Source organism: Chelmon rostratus, chromosome 23 (assembly GCF_017976325.1).
Source record: "Chelmon rostratus isolate fCheRos1 chromosome 23, fCheRos1.pri, whole genome shotgun sequence".
In the NCBI taxonomy this organism is placed as follows: domain Eukaryota; kingdom Metazoa; phylum Chordata; class Actinopteri; order Chaetodontiformes; family Chaetodontidae; genus Chelmon; species Chelmon rostratus.
In genome coordinates this window covers 8,584,782-8,603,830 of record NC_055680.1, presented here as the reverse complement: position 1 = coordinate 8,603,830, position 19,049 = coordinate 8,584,782, and the positions used below count along the sequence as shown (strand labels likewise).

Here is a 19,049-nt window from a genome sequence, read left to right as displayed (position 1 = left end):
TTTTCTCCGCATCGATCGACCCTGGTGATTTTCGCCGCGTCGCAAGCGTAGCGACCGGTGCTCTAGTGGAGTTTGACGTGGCACTCTGCTTTCACTGACGGCAACACAGTGAAGAGGACTCAGCCCGATATCCAGGTAAAGACCGTCAGGACAGTATTTATAAATGTTGCTTATACAAATGTGTGGTCCTGTGTCAGACACGTCTCTATTTAACGGTATTTGCGTTAGAAGTGAACGCGCCTCTGGTGTAAAGGAAAAGTTTGTTGTAATTTCCGCGTAGCTAGCAAGATGTTTTCTATCAACATGCGATCAACACTGAACGAGGAGCCGCGCTGTCATGTTACTACACTATTTTGAAAAGGTGTTTAGCTGTGCTATGAGCAAAATATTAAATTACAAAGAGGACAACGTGTGTGTCCGTTTAGCTAGACGTAAACTGATGGACGACAGGGATGCTCAGATGTTTAGCCATCATAACGGTCTTTGACGTGGCAATTCTCGGGAAGTGGCAGATACAGTTAGCTGTTTAACTGAACAGTTAACCACGGCTAGTTCATTTTCTTTGGGCTTTTTGTGTGGCTAAAATGTGTTAAATGTGTTTGTTATGTAGTAATAAAGCGCTTTCACGGAGTTGTCAGCGCGCAGCTGTTTTTGTGGACCCAGCTGTGCCGAAGTTGGACTTGTTTTAAAAGGTTTGACACCCTGAAAAAGTCTACGGGCCCATTGCTTTTATAACACATCATTTACTGCGGAAGACAGCAAAACCCATGAACAGCCTTTAGGCCACAACACAGAAAGTGAAATGGTGCAGTTGACTCCATGTGTTTTTGAAATGGCCTTAAGTACAGGCCTGTAGGAGTGATCATATAGCCACAATTATGCGAATGTGAGGGCAAACACTGCAAACTAACTAACCCTACTTCATTAACTGTCAATTAGTGTAGTTCTGACAGCAAAACAAACTCATGCAGTCACTTCAAGATCATATTAGCAAGGATAGGCCTGCCTTATCTCTCTTGAAGCAATATCAAAGGTCCATGTGACAGGAGTGTTGATGATTGCATGAGGTCAAATATCAGTTGTTGTTGGTGTGGTTTTGTAAACATGCTAGATTTATGAAAGAAATAGATTTAAGAGTTACATTTAAAGGGTGGATGCAAACTGTCCAAAAATGGCAGGTTTTCACTAGGAATATTTGTTTACATCTGACAGCAGACTACCTACAGAATAAAAAAGGTTTGTAAAAATTGTAAAAATTATGCAAACTTTAAACATTCTTCTTTCAATTTAACAGGTTGTCAAGACTCATTCATCTTGGCATGAAAAGACAGTAACAGTCATCAACATGAGTCAACAGGGTTATGTTGCGGCACCCCCGTACTCCCAGGCCCAGCCAGGGATGGGGGGCTACCAAGGTGGATTTGGGACTGGCCCTGCACAGCCCCTCTACGGGCATTATGGGGGACCACCCCAAGCATTCGCCGCCCCGCCAACGGGTAAAGGACTTCTAATCTTATATTTGGATTTATTTTCAAATAGGGCTGCAACTAATGACTATTTTCATTGTCTGTTAATCAGCTGATTGTTTTCTCTCTAAATCGATTTGTTGTTTGGTCTAAAAAAAGTCAGAAAGCGGTGAAAAATGTTGATCAGCTTTTCCCAAAGCCCAAGAGGACATCCCCAAATGCCTTCTCTTGTCTACAACCCAAAGATATTCAGCTTACTATCATAGAGCAGAAAATAAAGCAGAAAATATCCACATTTAAGAGGCTAGAATCAGAGAAATTGTACTTTTTTTTCCTAAAAAATTGCTCAAACCAATTAATTGACTATGAAAATTGTTAGCAAATTAATATGATATTTGACAACTAATCGATTAATGGACTCATTGTTGCAGCTCTATTCTTAAATAACATGGTTGTTAGGCTTCCATGTAAAAAGTTCAGTCTTGCCACTGAGCAAGTTCAATCAAATGTAGCAACAAGTGCCCTTTCTCCACAACAACAATAGGAGCTCACATTTCCCAGGCTTTCAGTTTTGAAGTTTCCTGTTTTGGGCGACATCAAAATTCTCAGATAACAGGCCTCAAGTGAGTGCTTTGCAGAATATGAGTAATGGCTGCTAACATGTATTGTATTTGTATTATATTCTTCATTATATTTTATCTGTCATGGAGATCGTAATTCAGGTGCTATACCACACGTTATATGCCAGTGGCACAAGCAAAGACCCTGTAGCTTTATTTGCTTTATTTTAAATGTCACTAAAATTTGGCAACAGACTTTACTTTGTCTGAATATACTGTGCAAAAGTTTGGATCTACAATCATACAGTGAAAAAACAAACATACTGCATATACACTGCTGACATGGTGTCTGTTATTCACTGTAGCTATGATGAAATCACCAGTTTCTTCTGCTGCCGGCATGCCTCCACCTCCAGTGTCCACTCAGTACAATCCAAATATCCAGCAGAATGGCGCACACCCACAAAGGTAACAATCTTCACTAACAGCAACTGTTTGGCACCTCTAATTTTCTCTCTGAAATCAACATAAGGAGATTATGAATGTGCAAATGTCATATTTGAAATACACAAAGAAAGATATGCACAGATGATGATTCATAAGAGGGCACTATTATTTTTTGCTGTCTCTTTTTTAAGTGAAAAGTTTTTTAATCAGCAGGGATGAGATGCACTGAATGAGATGCAACGATTCACACCATGTTGGCAAAATTTCATACTGCATGTTAAACACATCGTGAGGCCACACTGTACCTGCTGTGAATTAATAGCTGTTATATTCTTTAGATACCCCGCTCCACCAGCTGCTTCTGCTGCTTATGGGCAACCTCCGCAGTCTCCATACAACACCATGGCCTCTCCGGCCCCGCCTCCAACTCAGCAGCTCACCAATCAGATGAGTGCTATGAACTTGGGCAACTATGGTAAGTTTTCTATACTTGTTACAAATCACAGCAGACAAGTAATTGTTTTTATTGATTGTAGTATTTCAGTGGAAGAAATTATATTGGGATTAGAAAAATGTCAGCCAGAATATACTCACCAGATTGTATTTCTTCATTTCATTTCTTTATTGTGTAGCCCCAGGTCCCATGCAGAGCCCTCCTCCCCCATCGAGCTCTGTAGCCCAGCAGCCTTTCCAAACATCCCCTCCTCCAGCAATGGGCCAGCCACAGATGCCTCCAGGCATGCAGTCACCCCCAGCAACCATGCCAATGGCGGGCCCACCAATGGGAGGCCCACAAATGGCAGGCCCTCCAATGGCAGGCATGGGTAGACCCTTCCCCGGACCACCTCCTCCAGGCCCTGGAGGTTTCCAGCAGCCTAGTCTCGGAGGTGCTGGTCCACCAGGATATCCACAGCAAGCAGGTAGCTGTGACGCTGTAAATAAAACAATGTTCAGCTCCCACCAGTCAAAAGATGGACCTGAAAGGGATATTACATCTTTTTTGACATGAGATTATATAAGTTACTTACTCGTACTGTTACTGATACATGGTCATTAGCTCAGTGTGTGGATTCTGTGGTCAGAGGAGTCTTCTGCTCGACAGACAGAAATTAACAACAGCAAATGGAGGAAGTAAATCAAAAGATTTTAATATATCAACCACAACACAGTAAAAAAACTGTGTCACAGAACAATTTAGTTTGTTGAACATTTCTGTAATACATAAGAACGTGGCAGAAGAATCAGTCTTTGCAAGTAATTAGATTAGCAGTTAGATTAGAATTTATTGTAAGGTTTGGGACTCTGCTTCACCCAAATCTGTCTCTTCACATTGCAGCCAATAAATATAATTTAATAGCCGGCATATACTGTTTTAATGTACAGGTCAGTTTGGGGGACAAATGGCTGGGCCCCAGCCAGGCATGCCAGGGGCCTTCCCTGGAGCAGCAGCCGGACTGGCTGGACCACCTCAGAAGAAACTGGACCCTGACTCTATCCCCAGCACAGTGAGTAGATGACTAATCCTCTTCTGACTGCATACCTTCACAGACCAGCACACCACATATGTCATTCCACATTTTCTCTCCTGAACCAGCAGCTTATTAATTGCCAAAAAAGTGTCCGGCAAATGCATGTGCATCTTTTCTTTTGAGTATTTTCAGTGATGTTGTTAGTTCTATGGTGGGTAATGTAAAAGGTTTAGGCCAACTAGGATTACAGAAACATGCTTGGAGATATTTGTCCTCACATTTAGGCATATAATCAAGCAAAAGCAGCCATAAACTTGATGAACATTGCATGATTTCTTTGCCATGTAGTAAAGCTGTCACTATTAACTCTTGAGGAGTCAGATTGTACTGTAATGCATAACTTTTCTGCTTTAGACCCAGGTGATTGAGGATGACAAAGCAAAGCAAGGGGGGCAGGTCTTCAACACAAACATTAGAGGACAGGTTCCACCTCTGGTCACGACTGACTTCACAGTCCAGGACCAAGGTAACTCGAAATCCCCTGTTTAACTAATTTATTTATTTTCAATATGTACAGTGTACTTGCTTCGGTTGACGACAACAGATTCAAATTTCTATTTCATTTGTGGTTTGCACTTCATAATTTATCAGCCTTTGCCTGTGTAGACTTTCCTTGATAATTTTAATGACTGACTTCTGATGTCTGGTAATGGTAAATTAAACATAGAGAATAACAGTCCACTTTTCTTTCTCAGAGAGTGGTAACCTTCTTTTTGCTAATCCCAGGCAATGCCAGTCCCAGGTTCATACGTTGCACCAGCTACACTCTACCCTGCACCACCGATCTGGCCAAACAGTGCCAAGTGCCCCTGGCTTCCATCATTAAACCCTTTGCCAGTTTGCCAAAGAATGAGGTAAGTCACTTGAAGCCAGTTGCCCTATCTGAAAACAAAAGTTCAAATAATGTCAACAATACATAATTACCTGCTAAGACTGAACAGATTCGTAGCAGCTTGGTTGTGAAAAAGCACATTTTCCTCATCCAACTCATGCAGGGAATAATAAACGCTAATGCATACCACCGTCTCCCACAGACTGAGAATTTATTTGTGGTGGTCAGCCTTGTGTTGGGAAGCATCCATCACTTGAGTAGGCTGTGATACAGTGTTGTGTGCAGAGTTCTGATTTTCTTCCCGCTCTGTGTGTTTACACATTAACTCATGCTAATATTTTCGGCCAATCTGCACTTTTCGCATGTTGATGCGATTGCAAATCATGCAATACAAAAAATCGTTGTGGCTGCACCTACATTCTGTAAATGGGATACTGGCATGTGAAAAAATTAATCCTACACCAAAGCTCTGTCCAAGTCATCTCAAGAATGACTCATGAAACTTACATGCATACAAGACGCATGTGTTTTTCTGCATTAGGAACTCCCAAGTATTGCATTTCTAATGGTTTTTGTTATGTTTTCCTATTTGAATCACAGTTTTAGATATCAGGGTTAAAAACAGCTGTAGCCTTAATTGTGATTTCTGACTGTAGCATGTACCTACAGGATAGAGATCGGTACATTTGCTTTGATTTTATTTATTGATTATTAAAAAAGAAAAGTAAATTTGGGGCAGTAGAAGATGCAACTACCAAAGGTGCTTTATTTCTCTGTGTACTAGAAAACTTCATTTGTCCTGTGAATGACCTCCTTTTGGATCATATGTGATCCAAGAATCCTCAGATATTTCCTCCCTCCACCCGACTTGTCCCAGGCACCAGTTGGCCTTTTTAGGCAATGTTAGCTTTCTCTCATCTGACTTTAGGCTAATTAGCCAATGTCAGACGTGCAGAGACCACTGAAGAAGAAAGGAGGTTTATACAAAAGGGATTAAACTTGAGTGTATTGCACTGTCGGTTGTGATTGCATCTAGTGCAACGTGGTGCATGATCACGCTACAATTAAACCAGAATAGTAAAACTTAAACCACGCTCTGAGTTTGTTCATAGGTCAGAGGAGTGTGCTGTTCCGTTTGGATGCTATATGCATTGTTTTGTCAGCCAACAGATTTTGTTCTCTGCACTGGGTAAACAGCCCTAAGATAACATAAACACTTTCACTCTCCATCCTGAAGTCTCCAGTCTAATAATAAACCTGCCTGCTGCTTTGTCTGCATGTGTTTCATGGTAGTTGAGTTCATTAGAAGCAAACGTTTTAGATTAATGTTGCGCCAAAGCCTGCATACAGTACTCAGTGACTGTGCTGTAGTATGTGTATTAAACAGCTTCAGGCTCAGCATTTACATTCCACGACAGTGAAATGTTCTGTATATGAAGGTGCAGTGTGTATTCTTTGGGTGCCATGGAATCGGTACAGTATGTTCAAGAGTGTGGTACAAGTACAGTAAATATTGCATGGCTGAAAACATGGGCAACAACGAAGCGAATGTAGGCACGTTATCCTCATTCTCTAAAAAATGAAAAAAAAAAACATTATCCATATGTTGTATATGATCCATGCTTTTCTGAAAACAATGAAGACCGTCGTGAAGGTCTTATAGTTGTTAAAGATGTTGATTTCCTTCTGAGGAACACAGTTATGTGATTTTTTTTTTTTTTAATTGAGGAACGTTTGTTGAAAACCTGATCATAATGTCTGTGTGTGTCCCTGTGTAGACTCCTCTATATGTTGTGAACCATGGCGAGACGGGCCCGATCCGCTGCAACCGATGCAAGGCCTACATGTGTCCCTATATGCAGTTTATTGATGGAGGGCGTCGCTACCAGTGTGGTTTCTGCAACTGTGTCAATGAAGGTACTGCACAATTAAAAAATCCTTAACATGACAAGCGGCCAGCACAACGATACATCATACTAACTTAAGAAATCAAAAAGAAAAAGAAAACGGGAGCATTGAACTACAACCCTGATTCCAAAAAAGTTGGGACGCTGGTTAAAACATTAAAAAAACAGCATGCAAACGAACTGTGTTCACTGACAGTTTTACAAAGTGCTCCTGAGCCCATTTAGTAATATCCTTTACACAATCATGTGTTTCACAAAGTGGTAAACCTCGCTTCAACATTTAAACATTAAATATATTCTCTCTGTAATGAGTGTAAAAAGGATTAGCAAATTATCACATTCTGTTTTTTATGTTTTACACACTGGCCCAACCAGTGGAATCAGGGTTGTATGAATATAATGTGCACAGATCTATATTCAGTTGTATTTCTTTGTCTTACCAGTGCCAGTCTTCTATTTCCAACATCTGGACCACATGGGCCGGAGGGTGGACTTCTACGAGAGGCCTGAGCTTTCCCTGGGGTCCTATGAGTTTGTAGCCACCATGGATTACTGCAAGGTACAGAACAACTACTAAAGCTCTGTCAAGTGCAACTCAGTACACATGATACAGAGTGGATGAAGGAAGAGACAAGAGACAGGCACTTAAATTCAGGGATTTGTTTGCTGGTGAGAAGTTTATGTATCGATAAGTTGTCACTGAAGTCTGATCATGTATGGTATTTTTCAGCACCCTACATTATTCATCACAACCTGACTATATTAAAACTGAAGCACAGGAAGTGGTCAGCTCAGTTTTCTACGGGTGCTTTTGCCTGATTAGTGCGTTTTATTTGGGCTGGTGTGAAAGCTGTCAATCAGTCCCTGCGGCGGACCAAACAACCGGACAGAGACCCTTGAGAGGAGAAGGTCTTAGTCTGATCCGAAACAAAGAGTGGAATAATTTGTTTGTGTTGAGAACGTGATCCGACCTTGATCTAATCCAACTACTAGGCGTACACTGCAAGATTGTGTGAAGATTTTCCCGTAGCCAGGCATGTTCTGCATGGCGGGATGCAGATTAGCAAATTTAATACTTGCTAGCAACCAGCCCAGGAATGAATTGAGATTGGACTTGGACTGATACAACGCAGAATGTTGGATTCGGCTGGTGGACCTTCTTCCTGTGTTCATGTTCCTGCTCATGCCCCAGACACATCTGACCACTGAGTGAAGTGACGTTCTCATGCGGTTTTAGTGCTGCATTTTGGCTCGCTTGGATTTTTCTCTGTGAAAAGAAAAGTTCACCAACATATCGACTGATTTAGAGCGTCGCAAACATAATAGGTTTGAAAACTCTTTAAAAAAAAACAGCGATACCAATCAGCTGCATGTCCCCATGGAGGCTGTGGCTGTTGAGAACAACTTTAGAGGGTCAGATTAAGCTGGCAAAGTTGAGTCACTCCACTGGCCTACTTCTGCTCTGTTTATTAAGACTTGGAAACAACCTCTGCAGGCCCGCTATTAAACAAAAGCCTGCAAGGTGAGTGTCTTGCCATGGGTTATAACTGTGGAAACATAACAATGTCTAACTGTCAGTCCCCCTCACACACACCCCATTGCCCTCCTTTCAGGAATTCTTTATGGACGTGGTTATAAGCTAGCAGAAATGGAAGACATATCTGGTATTAGAGATCTAATAAGAGAAATGGAAGGTGGATGGCATCAGGGTCTTATGATTAAGACCTTAAATTAGAGGATACAGTACTGAAAATAATAATTTGTTGCTCAGGACTCGTTAGTTCAAGAGCTTACGTTTGCCTAAGGAATATTTTTCTCATTTCCTTTTGAAATTAGGTATTTTATGCTTCATTCCTGTCAGGCCATGTTAGCCTGGAAAGATTTTAAAATAGCAACTAACTCATTTCACCTGCTGCCTTCTTCTCACACAGAACAACAAGCCCCCGAACCCTCCTGCCTACATCTTTATGATTGACGTGTCCTACAACAACATTAAAAGTGGGCTGGTGAAACTGATATGTGATGAGCTGAAGACTCTGCTGGAGAATCTGCCCAGGTACACACAAGAAATCAGAAAAACATACACACTCCCGCTGCACAGGGACAAATATAACATGTATAATCTGTTAATCGTCTCGAATGCTGTTATTACGGTTCAAATCCAACATATGGCTTGCCAAAAAAGGACTTCCCTCAAGTCTTCAATGCCAAGCCAACTATTTGTTCTCATCAACTGAATATTTGTGCATGAAGTTTTGCAAATGCTGGGTATCGGTTAGGGAGGGCGCCAAGCCTGCCAAAAATGGAAAGTATTATCATGCAGGCTCTCGTCTTTGACAGGCATCCAAAACAAAAAGCTTTGTTGTGCAGACAACACTGGTTTTGTGGTAAGCATGACTCCGGAAGTCAGCTCTTGATTTATCACAGAGGAGAGGATGATTTACTCCAACCCTGCTTACTTAAAATAACTTGGAAATGTTCTTTTCCTCTCTCCACCTCATTAGGTCCAGCAGCAATATATCCATATTTGTCTGCTGCCATGACATCATCCTTAAAACACTTAAAGCGTACTCCAGATAAGCCACCTCTTCAGCCGTGTTCGAATCTTCACTTTTGTTTTACAGGCAGTAGATTAAAGCATTTGCATACCCAGCATTTTTATAAGGTTCATGTAAGTCTGCAGTATTTTCTAAAATGCATGTTTAATTCACTCAGGATAAAGCTAGAGCCTAGTTTAAATAAATGCAGATGTAGACAAAGACATTTTATCATCACTGGTATTTTTTAATCACCGTCTTGCATGAGAAAGAACAAAATAAACCCCTCCACACTGAATCTGTTATTTCCAACAGCACCTGTGACTAATGTTCGGAGAGGAGCTGCTGTTGACTAATTGCATATTTACTTTAACTGGTCTGAGCCACATTACATGTTCCTTCGAGTGTCTGGGTGATATAAGAAGAGAGTCAGTGAGGGCAGTGTCAGTAAAGAATGCTTTGAAATGACTGTGATGATGGAAGGTTTTGATGTATGGTTTTGGTTCAAGCTAGCTACCAGTTCCACACCCGGACTCAGAGTGTTCTGGGAAACATCAGCGGTTTTCATGTCTTTATTTCTTCAAGTGGCACTTATCTGCAAGTCAAAAAACATTTGTTGCTGACGTTTTATTTCATAAGTCAGAGATTTTCCAGGAAAGGACTCTAGGATTTGAGACTAATTAAAGATTTAAGACCGCACTTTCAATGAATTGCTAGTTTAACATCAAGAGTCTTTTAGTCCGTGCACAGGAGGTCAGCTGAGCCTGCAAAAATGTGAAATTTATCTTTAGATAACCATACAATTAAACATATATAAAGGCTAAAGTTTCAAATAATAAATGGATTTATATTTACTTTGGTTTAAATGAAGCTGTTCTTTCAAGGAAATTAGTATTTTCCTTATAAGTAGTACACATACACAAAGCTCTTTCCAAAAAATTTCAGAAGAAATTATGCAGCACGTTGACTCTAATCCAAACTAAATTAACAGACATGACTCACAAGTAAATGGCTTCAGTTGTTTGCTTCAGCGACCAACATTTACTTGGACTTTGTAAACCTGCAGCGGCAGATTCTTTCCTCTTCCTGTGGATCGCCACTCAGGACATTTGCTTCACTATAATAAACAAGTCCATCTTGGATGTTACTCCGCTCTTTGATGAACGTTGATACTCGGTCATTTGACGTGGTTGGGAAATGGCCCGTATATTTGGTGAAATGGTGCTTGAGTGGGATGGGCATCCCGAAGAAAAGTGCCAATTTAACCAAGTTATTTGAGTAACAGCATTTGTGCTTCTAGAAGGGCGCTGTTAAGGTGGTCTTAGACATATACAAAAGGCCCAGAAATGCAGAGACATGACAGCAAGCACAAACGCATCTTTGACACGTCGGACAAATTTTTTTTTATACACTGCACACATGCAGCCATTGTCAGTAACAATGAACCACTAGACGCATCCTGGAACTCACTGACGCTCGTTCTCCCTCGCCAGAGAGGAAGGTGCGGAGAGCTCTGCGATTAAGGTCGGCTTTGTCACCTACAACAAGGTCCTCCACTTCTACAACGTGAAGAGCGCTCTGGCTCAGCCTCAGATGATGGTTGTGTCAGACACGGCTGAGATGTTTGTCCCGCTGCTCGACGGCTTCCTCGTCAACTACCAGGAATCGAAGGCCGTGATCTCCAAGTAAGATGCAACCTTTCGTGAATTAGTGGAAGGACTGGCCCATGCATTAGAGGGAGAATTAGGCATGTTTACTCCACAAATACATCAATGTTTATTTTTAAATCAGTGGACGGGAAACTCTTTAATAATGTTAACATGGCTTCCATTGAATATTTCAAGAATAGTCTTTCTTGAAGTGAAAACCAAAGCTTGACTAGGACAAAACACTGAATCAATACTGAGTCTTTTACTTAAAACTACCAGGCCATAATGCTGTCCCTCTCCTCTCCAGCCTCCTGGACCAGATCCCTGACATGTTTGCAGACACCAACGAGAGCGAAACGGTCTTTGCCCCTGTCATCCAGGCCGGCGTGGAGGCATTCAAGGTGAGCCACAGTGTGACATCTGTCAACATGAAGTGGGAGAGGAGGGGCCTTCTGCTACCTCTCTGGGTCATGTGCACGGCTGCCATAGGCTTGGATGGAGACCATTCCAATGTCATTAGCACAATTGGAAGCCACGTTTGATTGGCAGCATTGCCTTCAATCGAACGTGCTGGTGTCTTTTAGTTTTTACCTCGATACTCATCGACAAAATGCAACCGCCGCCACGAGATGATTTCAGTTTGTCAAAATATTTCAAATGTGTCGCTGAACTCGTTCAACCTATCAACTCAGCAAAGTTTCTTTTTTCTCTGCCTGATATGTTTGTGTTTACTTTGAAGTCCAACAAACTTTCCCAGTGATATGAGGTCAGTCTTTTGGCGCACAGGAAAGGAAAAGTTCACACACAGCTTCCCTTTAATTGGAAGCAGTCGTGACATTACACAACAGCAAAGAGTCTGAGACTTATTTATTTGCTCGTGCTGATTCATGTTCATATTTTCATTTTGGGTATTGCTTCAATCTCTAACTTTTCTTTATCAGTTTATTTTGCCACACAGGGGAGCACTCTGTAAATAAATCTGATCCTCTGCAGGAGTGGGAATCTGCACCGTGTGACCTCATGATTTCACTGTGAAGCAATAAACAACGCGTCAGGAAGGAGCACGCTACACACCTTCGTGTGATCGTTCTTTTTAAGATCTTTTCTCGCTCTCATCACTCTCTCCCCTCCAGGCAGCAGAATGTAGCGGAAAGCTCTTCATCTTCCACTCCTCCATGCCAACCGCCGAGGCTCCCGGTAAACTGAAGAACAGGGATGACAAAAAGCTGGTCAACACTGAGAAAGAGAAGGTGAGTCCAGGCCTTACCTGCAGCAAGCACTGGAATTTGATTTTTCTGTACGATTTTAAAAAAGCACAACTGCATTTCATACCAAGTCAATGCCTTGTTTGTCCCGCAGACCCTGTTCCAGCCTCAGAAAGCAGTGTACGAGCAGCTGTCTAAGGAGTGTGTGGCACAGGGCTGCTGCGTGGATCTCTTCCTCTTCCCCAGCCAGTACGTGGACTTGGCAACCATGGCTGATGTCCCATCGCACACCGGAGGCTCCGTCTACAAGTACAACAACTTCCAGGTGCGACATTGTGCATTCAAACCTGTTTACAGGCCTCTCATTGCCCACACAACGATTCTACAAGCAGACACATAAAAGATATGGACAATATGCTCGTTTTTATTTCTTGTCATTACACGGAGAAGTCATAATTTAACACAGGCAGCCTAATAAAAGCTAGTTGTATCCACATGATGACTTTGGCGCAGTACCCACAGTCTATTATAGACCTGTCCCATAGGAATGGTGGAACAAGCATGGGAAAATGCCCCAAACTGTACAATCACACCACATACTGAGGCAGTACAATCCACTTTCACACACATGGTGAAAACCTACACTGAAATACTTACCTAACAGCACAACACAGGCATTAAACATGACAGTGTCTGTGAGCTACAGCATTTTATCCTTCCATAAAAACTGATTTAGTGTTCGTTCATTTTTTACTTTTTCCCTAACCGACGTTTTAGTAAATCAACTCTTGGTATTAGATGAAACGTCTTGTGTTAAGGTGCATTTATGAGTCCCCAGGCTGCTTTGCATTGTCATGGGGCCAAATTGTGACAACACTGCCATCTGCTGGATGAAGCTCAAATAATATTCACGGCTGATGTCCTTGATGTTGTCAGGTGGAGACCGACGGGGAGCATTTCCTGAGAGATCTGAGGAAAGACGTGCAGAAGAACATCGGATTTGATACCATCATGCGTGTTCGTACCAGTACGGGTAAGACAGAGTACATGACATACCCAAGACTATCCATGTGCTACAAGGAGGTACCTCTCAGTATTTTACACTTTTGTGCGTGTGTTCCCTAAGGCTTCAGAGCCACAGACTTCTTCGGAGCCATCCATATGAACAACACCACAGACATAGAGATGGCAGCTGTGGACTGCGACAAGGCTGTGACCGTAGAGTTGAAGCACGACGACACGCTCAGTGAGGAGACTGGGGCGCTCATGCAGGTATGTGCCTTTTAAAAATGCTCATTTTGTCTTGTTTGGATTGAATCCCAGAGGCTGGGTGATAACTTATGTTTGCACTCTGTTTCCCAGTGTGCCTTGCTGTACACCACCATCAACGGGCAGCGACGTCTCCGCATCCACAACCTCAGCCTGAACTGCAGCTCGCAGCTGTCTGAGCTGTACAAGAGCTGCGAGACCGACTCACTCATCAACTTCTTCGCCAAATCAGGTGTCCTTCTTTACGATAGTGTCTCCAGTTTATCTTTGATTTAAAGTTTGCACTCGACGCACAGATTAGTTCACTGTAGCCAAACGCATAAAAGATGTATTTTTCCTCCCGTGATGTATGAACAGTCCCTTATTTCAGGAAGGAGTCATTCCATACAGTCAGCTCTTTATTTGGGGTGTAATGGAGTGCAGACGTAGCCTGCTGATGTACTGCAGTGTCATCCTGACCTTTGCTGAATTCACCCCATGCATCACTCAATAATCTACTCATGCTCACAGACTTATGAGTAAAAGCAGAATGAGTTGTGGGAATAAGGACCACATGTTTCACATAAAACACATGAGCTTTTCTGTAATCTGCACATAGCGAGCACATCACTTGAGTACAGCTCGATGAACTGACCTTCAGTTGCCTTCTTTCATCGTTCATCCTTTGTGTTTTACTCCCGGACTTATCCTGAGCCGCCGATTAGGACCCCGTGCTCCCCTCCTTTTAACCAACCTTTTCTCATGCCCACTCAGCTTACCGCGCCATATTGAACCAACCTCTCAAGAATGTGAGGGAGATCCTGGTCAACCAGACAGCCCACATGCTGGCCTGCTACAGGAAGAACTGTGCCAGCCCCTCCGCTGCCAGCCAGGTCAGCGCAGGACAGCATCTGGAATGAAATGTGTTGAATTTAAGCTTTTGATTTCGTCCGCAACGATTTTACTGTGCCGTCTCTAAACCTTTTCACGCCTGCATCCACATGCAGCTGATCCTGCCTGACGCCATGAAGGTGTTTCCAGTCTACATGAACAGCCTCATGAAAACCGCTCCCTTGGTCGGCAGCACGGAGCTCTCGACAGATGACAGAGCGCATCAGAGGCTGTCGGTCATGGCCATGGGGGTGGAGGACACACAGCTGCTGCTCTACCCACGCCTCATCCCGCTGGTAGGGGCACGCACGCACGCACACACACAGTACATTGCTGAGATAAATCCACTCCAAGTTACAAAAGTTATATGGTTTAAAGAAAAGAATTTGTGTAACTTACTTAAATGACTGCACATGCTTTTTGAACCTGCCCATCTCAATGGGAACGCTGCAATCTGCTTCATGCGTTCTCATTTCTTTCAGCACAACATGGACGTGAGCAGCGAGGCCCCACCTGCTCCGCTGCGCTGCTCGGAGGAGCGTCTGACAGACGCTGGCATGTTCCTGCTGGAGAACGGCCACTCCATGTTTCTGTGGCTGGGCCAAGCGAGCCCGCCAGACCTCATCCAGAGCATCTTTAACCTGCCCTCGCTCGCCCACCTGCAAGGACACATGGTCAGAATAACAGCACTCCGACCTCAGCATATTTCGAAACCAAACGAAACAGTATCTGTTTTTAGAGGCGTTATTTTGTTACCTCTGTGGTGCCTGGAGGCATTACAGCATGCTCAGAGAATGTCTGAATGTCTGGGTGTTTACTTAGGCAATATGTCAAAAGTCCACTTTTTAGAAATAGACACTTCTTAACTCAGGAAAGTCTGAATATGGAATAAAATGTTACATCTGACCATGATTTGATCTAACATGAATTATTTGATACATCCAGATATTAGACCAGTTGAACCTGTAAAATGAGTTCAAACATTAATTTTCAAGGCAGAGCTCAAACGACACTTCAGCATGTGCTACAGGCACACAGGAGAAGAAAGCAGAGCAGAAATGTGTCAGAGCAGGCACACAGCAAGGAGAAGGAACAGCTTAATTTAACGAAATCTCAACTTTGAAAATCAAGGCTGTTTTTTTTTCCCATCCTCAAATCAGGACATCATGCTGCAGCATTGTTCTTTCATGCCTCTACGTGTTCTTATCAAGGCTTATTTTAGACTAAACCAGCTTTCCAATTGTGTTTTTCAGCCCGCTCTGCCAGAACTGGACAACCCATTGTCAAAGAAGGTGCGATCCATCATCAGCGGCCTGCTTGAAAAGAGGCCGAACTCCATGAAGGTAAGATCTCAAGAGCAGCCAAACCAAACGATTTAATGCTGCAGATAACATGTAATTGAAGCCAAATGCTGCGCGGCGTTGAATGATCTCTCCCTCTAGTGGGGCAGTTAAATAACTGCGCCCTCCAAACTCATGCGACAGCCTCCTTTAATATGTGTGACTGCCATGTTGCTCTATAAACCAGCTAATCATAGCCCAGCTCTACAATGTAAATCTACAATTACTGTATAAAAGGCTAAAATGTGTAAAAGTTGAAAACAGAACACTTTTTTTTTGGAAGAAACTTTATAATTTAACTGTTGTTGGTACGTTTCATTCGTGTTATTTAGCTCTAGAATCACATTTATTACTCTAAATCCATAGAGGACCTTGTTTCTAATGAAGCAGTCTGAACAATCATTAGTCACATGTCAGTGTGTCAACAGCAGCATGAAGGTCTGTGTGTACGTGGGACACAGCTAGCACAATGTAAAACAACTAGTAACTAGCATTTGTACAGGAAACAGATCACATTTGCTTACTTTTTCCCCCTCTCAGCTCCAAATCGTGAGGCAGAAGGACAAACCAGAGATGCTGTTCCGTCAGTTCCTGGTGGAGGATAAAAGCCTGCACGGTGGAGCTTCCTACATGGACTTCCTTTGCTACGTTCACCGAGAGATCAGGCAGCTGCTCACTTAACCCGCGACGCTTGGCCTCGGCTTCCCTTCCCCGACCGGCCTGGGAGAAACGCGACATCTATCTAACGGACCACGCACAAATCTCACAGGGTCAGTCTCACTCTGCTCCATTTGAATTCTTTAGGACGGTCCACAGAAAGAAACTTGTGCGAGTTTGACAAAGACAGAGGAAGAATGGAGTGACCAGGAGGAGCCGTTTGAGATTTAATCCTGAGAGTCCAAAGCTGCCTTTCTGACCCGCTTTAGATAACACACAGTATGATCTTCAAATAACCACTTGTCAGATGAGGAACTTCCAAGTAAAACTGGAGACATGAAGTGGACAACACATCCAACATGTCCCACAGATACGTGTGTGTGAAGAACTGTGGAGACCGGAATGACATCAGTGTCTGAGGCTGGAACGCATTTTGGCACAAGGCCCACTGGCACAAGCAATACAGCATATTTCTCCACTGTGCAAGCCTTTTTTTCATTTCTCTTTGTAGATTAAGTGTCAAGACAAGGGGTTATTTGTGGGCAATACTGTAGATGTTGACTTTGAAACTCAAAAATGTCCGCCCGTCTTTGTTATACGTAAGTTTCTCCCATGAAAACTACATATGTAAGGAGTCTCAGTAACTCATTTTAAAATCTTAACTTCTTTTTTAAACAAGCTCAAAAGAAATTTTACAGTATTTAAACAGCATACATATAGAGGTTTCTACATTTTATCACACTTTTGCTGCCCAAGTGGAAAATGTACTAAAATAAACATTTCAATGATGTATCCACATTATCAGGTACTTCATAATTTAGCAGAAACTGTCCTTTTTCAAAGGAGGTAATGGCACATCCAACTATCTCAGATTTTTCTCTTCAGTCATGAAAAGAAGATCCGGCACACTGCCTGTACTCAGCATCACAATTCACTGATCGTACCAACGTTGCATCAAGAGTGTTCGTCACGGGAGTTAAACACGCTAGGCAAAGGTGCGGGGGGACCAAATCATGAGTATGATCAGTCGGTTGTGATGCTGAGCAAGAGCAGTGTGCGGGATCTTCTTTTGGTAAATAAAATAAAATCTGCTGCTGCCACAACTGAATTCATGCAGTGCATTTGTGTGACACATGCTCCCAACAGAAAAAAACAATCAGATTCTTTGAGCATTTACAGCAGAGATTTGATTTTCACACTGTGCAGTGATGCAGAAAACATTTTGTTTGGTGTTCTGAGATTAAAATGAAATGAACACAGCTGTTGCTCTGCATAGAAAACAGGGACCAACTTGTGTGTCCTGATGGAAAAAACTTTATTTTTCTACACGACACGAGTCAGAATAGGAACTGGAAAGGGATGCTTCAAGGAGACTTATTTAAAAGGTTTAGGGACCAAATATGCAGCTTCTCTCTAAAACGGCCACACAACAATCCAACAAGGGAAAAAAAAATATCTCGTAACTCGTCGGACTGATTCAATTTCACAGATCGGGCTTGTGCCAGGACAGCTGTAAAATGAGCAGTTACGACTGGATCATCAGAGTTTGTCAGCAGACTGTTGGTGAGGAAGAACTCGCTGCTCAACCCAAATTCAGTCAAATCTTGTCACTTTAATAACTGTAGACAAAATCGTCTGTAGTGATATGTAACATTTCAGTCTTGAGTTTCAGAACAGTAACAGCATCAAACTGTAATGCGTTGCTGGTTTTTGTCGAGGTAATTGCTTCTGTATAATTCATGTACACATCTGTACGATTTTGTGTTCGTGTGACCTACAAAAAGTCTTTTTGTACATGAAATACACAACTTGTGTTTTCAAAATATTACCATCTGCCTTAAGTTGATATTATAGTTGTTGAAAAAAAATCTTAAAATATATATGTGCTCGAGGTTTATGGCTGATTTCAATCTTTTTGGTTTGTATGCAAACATATCTCAGGTTATTTGAGTACCTTCGTGTTTTAAGTTGGAACAAGTGATTTCAATTAAACTGGAAAGCTGGACGGCTGTTTTTTTGAGCACACTTATAGAAATTCATGATGGGCCATGTGTATTTTATTCCAAACCCTCAACAAATTTTGTCTGAATTAAATTCTTGACATAACTTTTGTTGCTCATTTTATTTCGCCATGACAAATACATTTAGTTCACAAGTACAGAAAATTTATCAAAGAATTGAACAAGTTCTTTTTAAATGTGAATGTTTGTCCAAACACTCAACACAGAAAACCCTCTGACCTTTCTCAAGAAAACCTGTTCCATGTAAAACCCTTATTGGTTGAACTTAACAAAATGCACATTCAGTCTGCTGATTGGTGGTCATCTTCCTGTCTATTGCACCGTATCGAAGATTCAATTCGGATCATTTACAAGTACACAAGAATTATTTTAGATTCAAGCACAAACAAACAATAAAATCAATATAGGAACAGCAGACTGTGTTAATTTGGTTGTTTGACAAGCTTTAATCCTCTTGGAGAGGTATTTTTGTCCTAGTCTGTGTTGTCCTCTTGTCACCATGAGGGGGTGCCAGATGACACTTCTTCAGTCAGAGAAGATCCAGAATAATCTGCTCATGTTGGACAACGAGCTACTTCTGACCCTAACGAACAGAAACTGGTTGATAGAAAAAAGATATACTAAATATATAGTTGGTTTGTCTCTGCAGCCGCCGGAACTCTTCATGAAGCATTTTATGCCAATCAAAGCGATTCAGACATGTATTGTAAAATCTCATCGAACACTTGTGGAGATACAACTTCAGTTGTTCTCAATTTAA

The 19,049-nt window shown here is 42.1% G+C and overlaps 1 protein-coding gene across 1 annotated transcript; it reads left to right on the top strand.

Moving 5' to 3' along the window:
* The first annotated feature begins 42 nt into the window (after nt 1-42).
* sec24d (SEC24 homolog D, COPII coat complex component) lies at nt 43-19,049 on the top strand. The gene is made up of 23 exons (XM_041965451.1): nt 43-135; nt 1,295-1,496; nt 2,392-2,494; nt 2,812-2,948; nt 3,106-3,393; nt 3,857-3,978; nt 4,357-4,468; nt 4,729-4,856; nt 6,613-6,751; nt 7,185-7,300; nt 8,673-8,797; nt 10,772-10,963; nt 11,235-11,328; nt 12,061-12,177; nt 12,287-12,457; nt 13,069-13,165; nt 13,259-13,404; nt 13,495-13,633; nt 14,155-14,273; nt 14,388-14,567; nt 14,754-14,945; nt 15,525-15,614; nt 16,152-19,049. Exons 2-23 carry the CDS (start codon nt 1,346-1,348, stop codon nt 16,290-16,292), a joined length of 3,099 nt encoding a protein of 1,032 aa, XP_041821385.1. The 5' UTR covers nt 43-135; nt 1,295-1,345; the 3' UTR covers nt 16,293-19,049.

Bases quoted from the DNA above. Each gene is read 5' to 3' on its own strand.
- sec24d (XM_041965451.1), top strand. From the start codon at position 1,346: ATGAGTCAACAGGGTTATGTTGCGGCACCCCCGTACTCCCAGGCCCAG. The intron at 13,405-13,494 runs GTATGTGCCTTT...TCTGTTTCCCAG, and splicing joins AGACTGGGGCGCTCATGCAG to TGTGCCTTGCTGTACACCAC. The intron at 14,946-15,524 runs GTCAGAATAACA...TGTGTTTTTCAG, and splicing joins CCCACCTGCAAGGACACATG to CCCGCTCTGCCAGAACTGGA.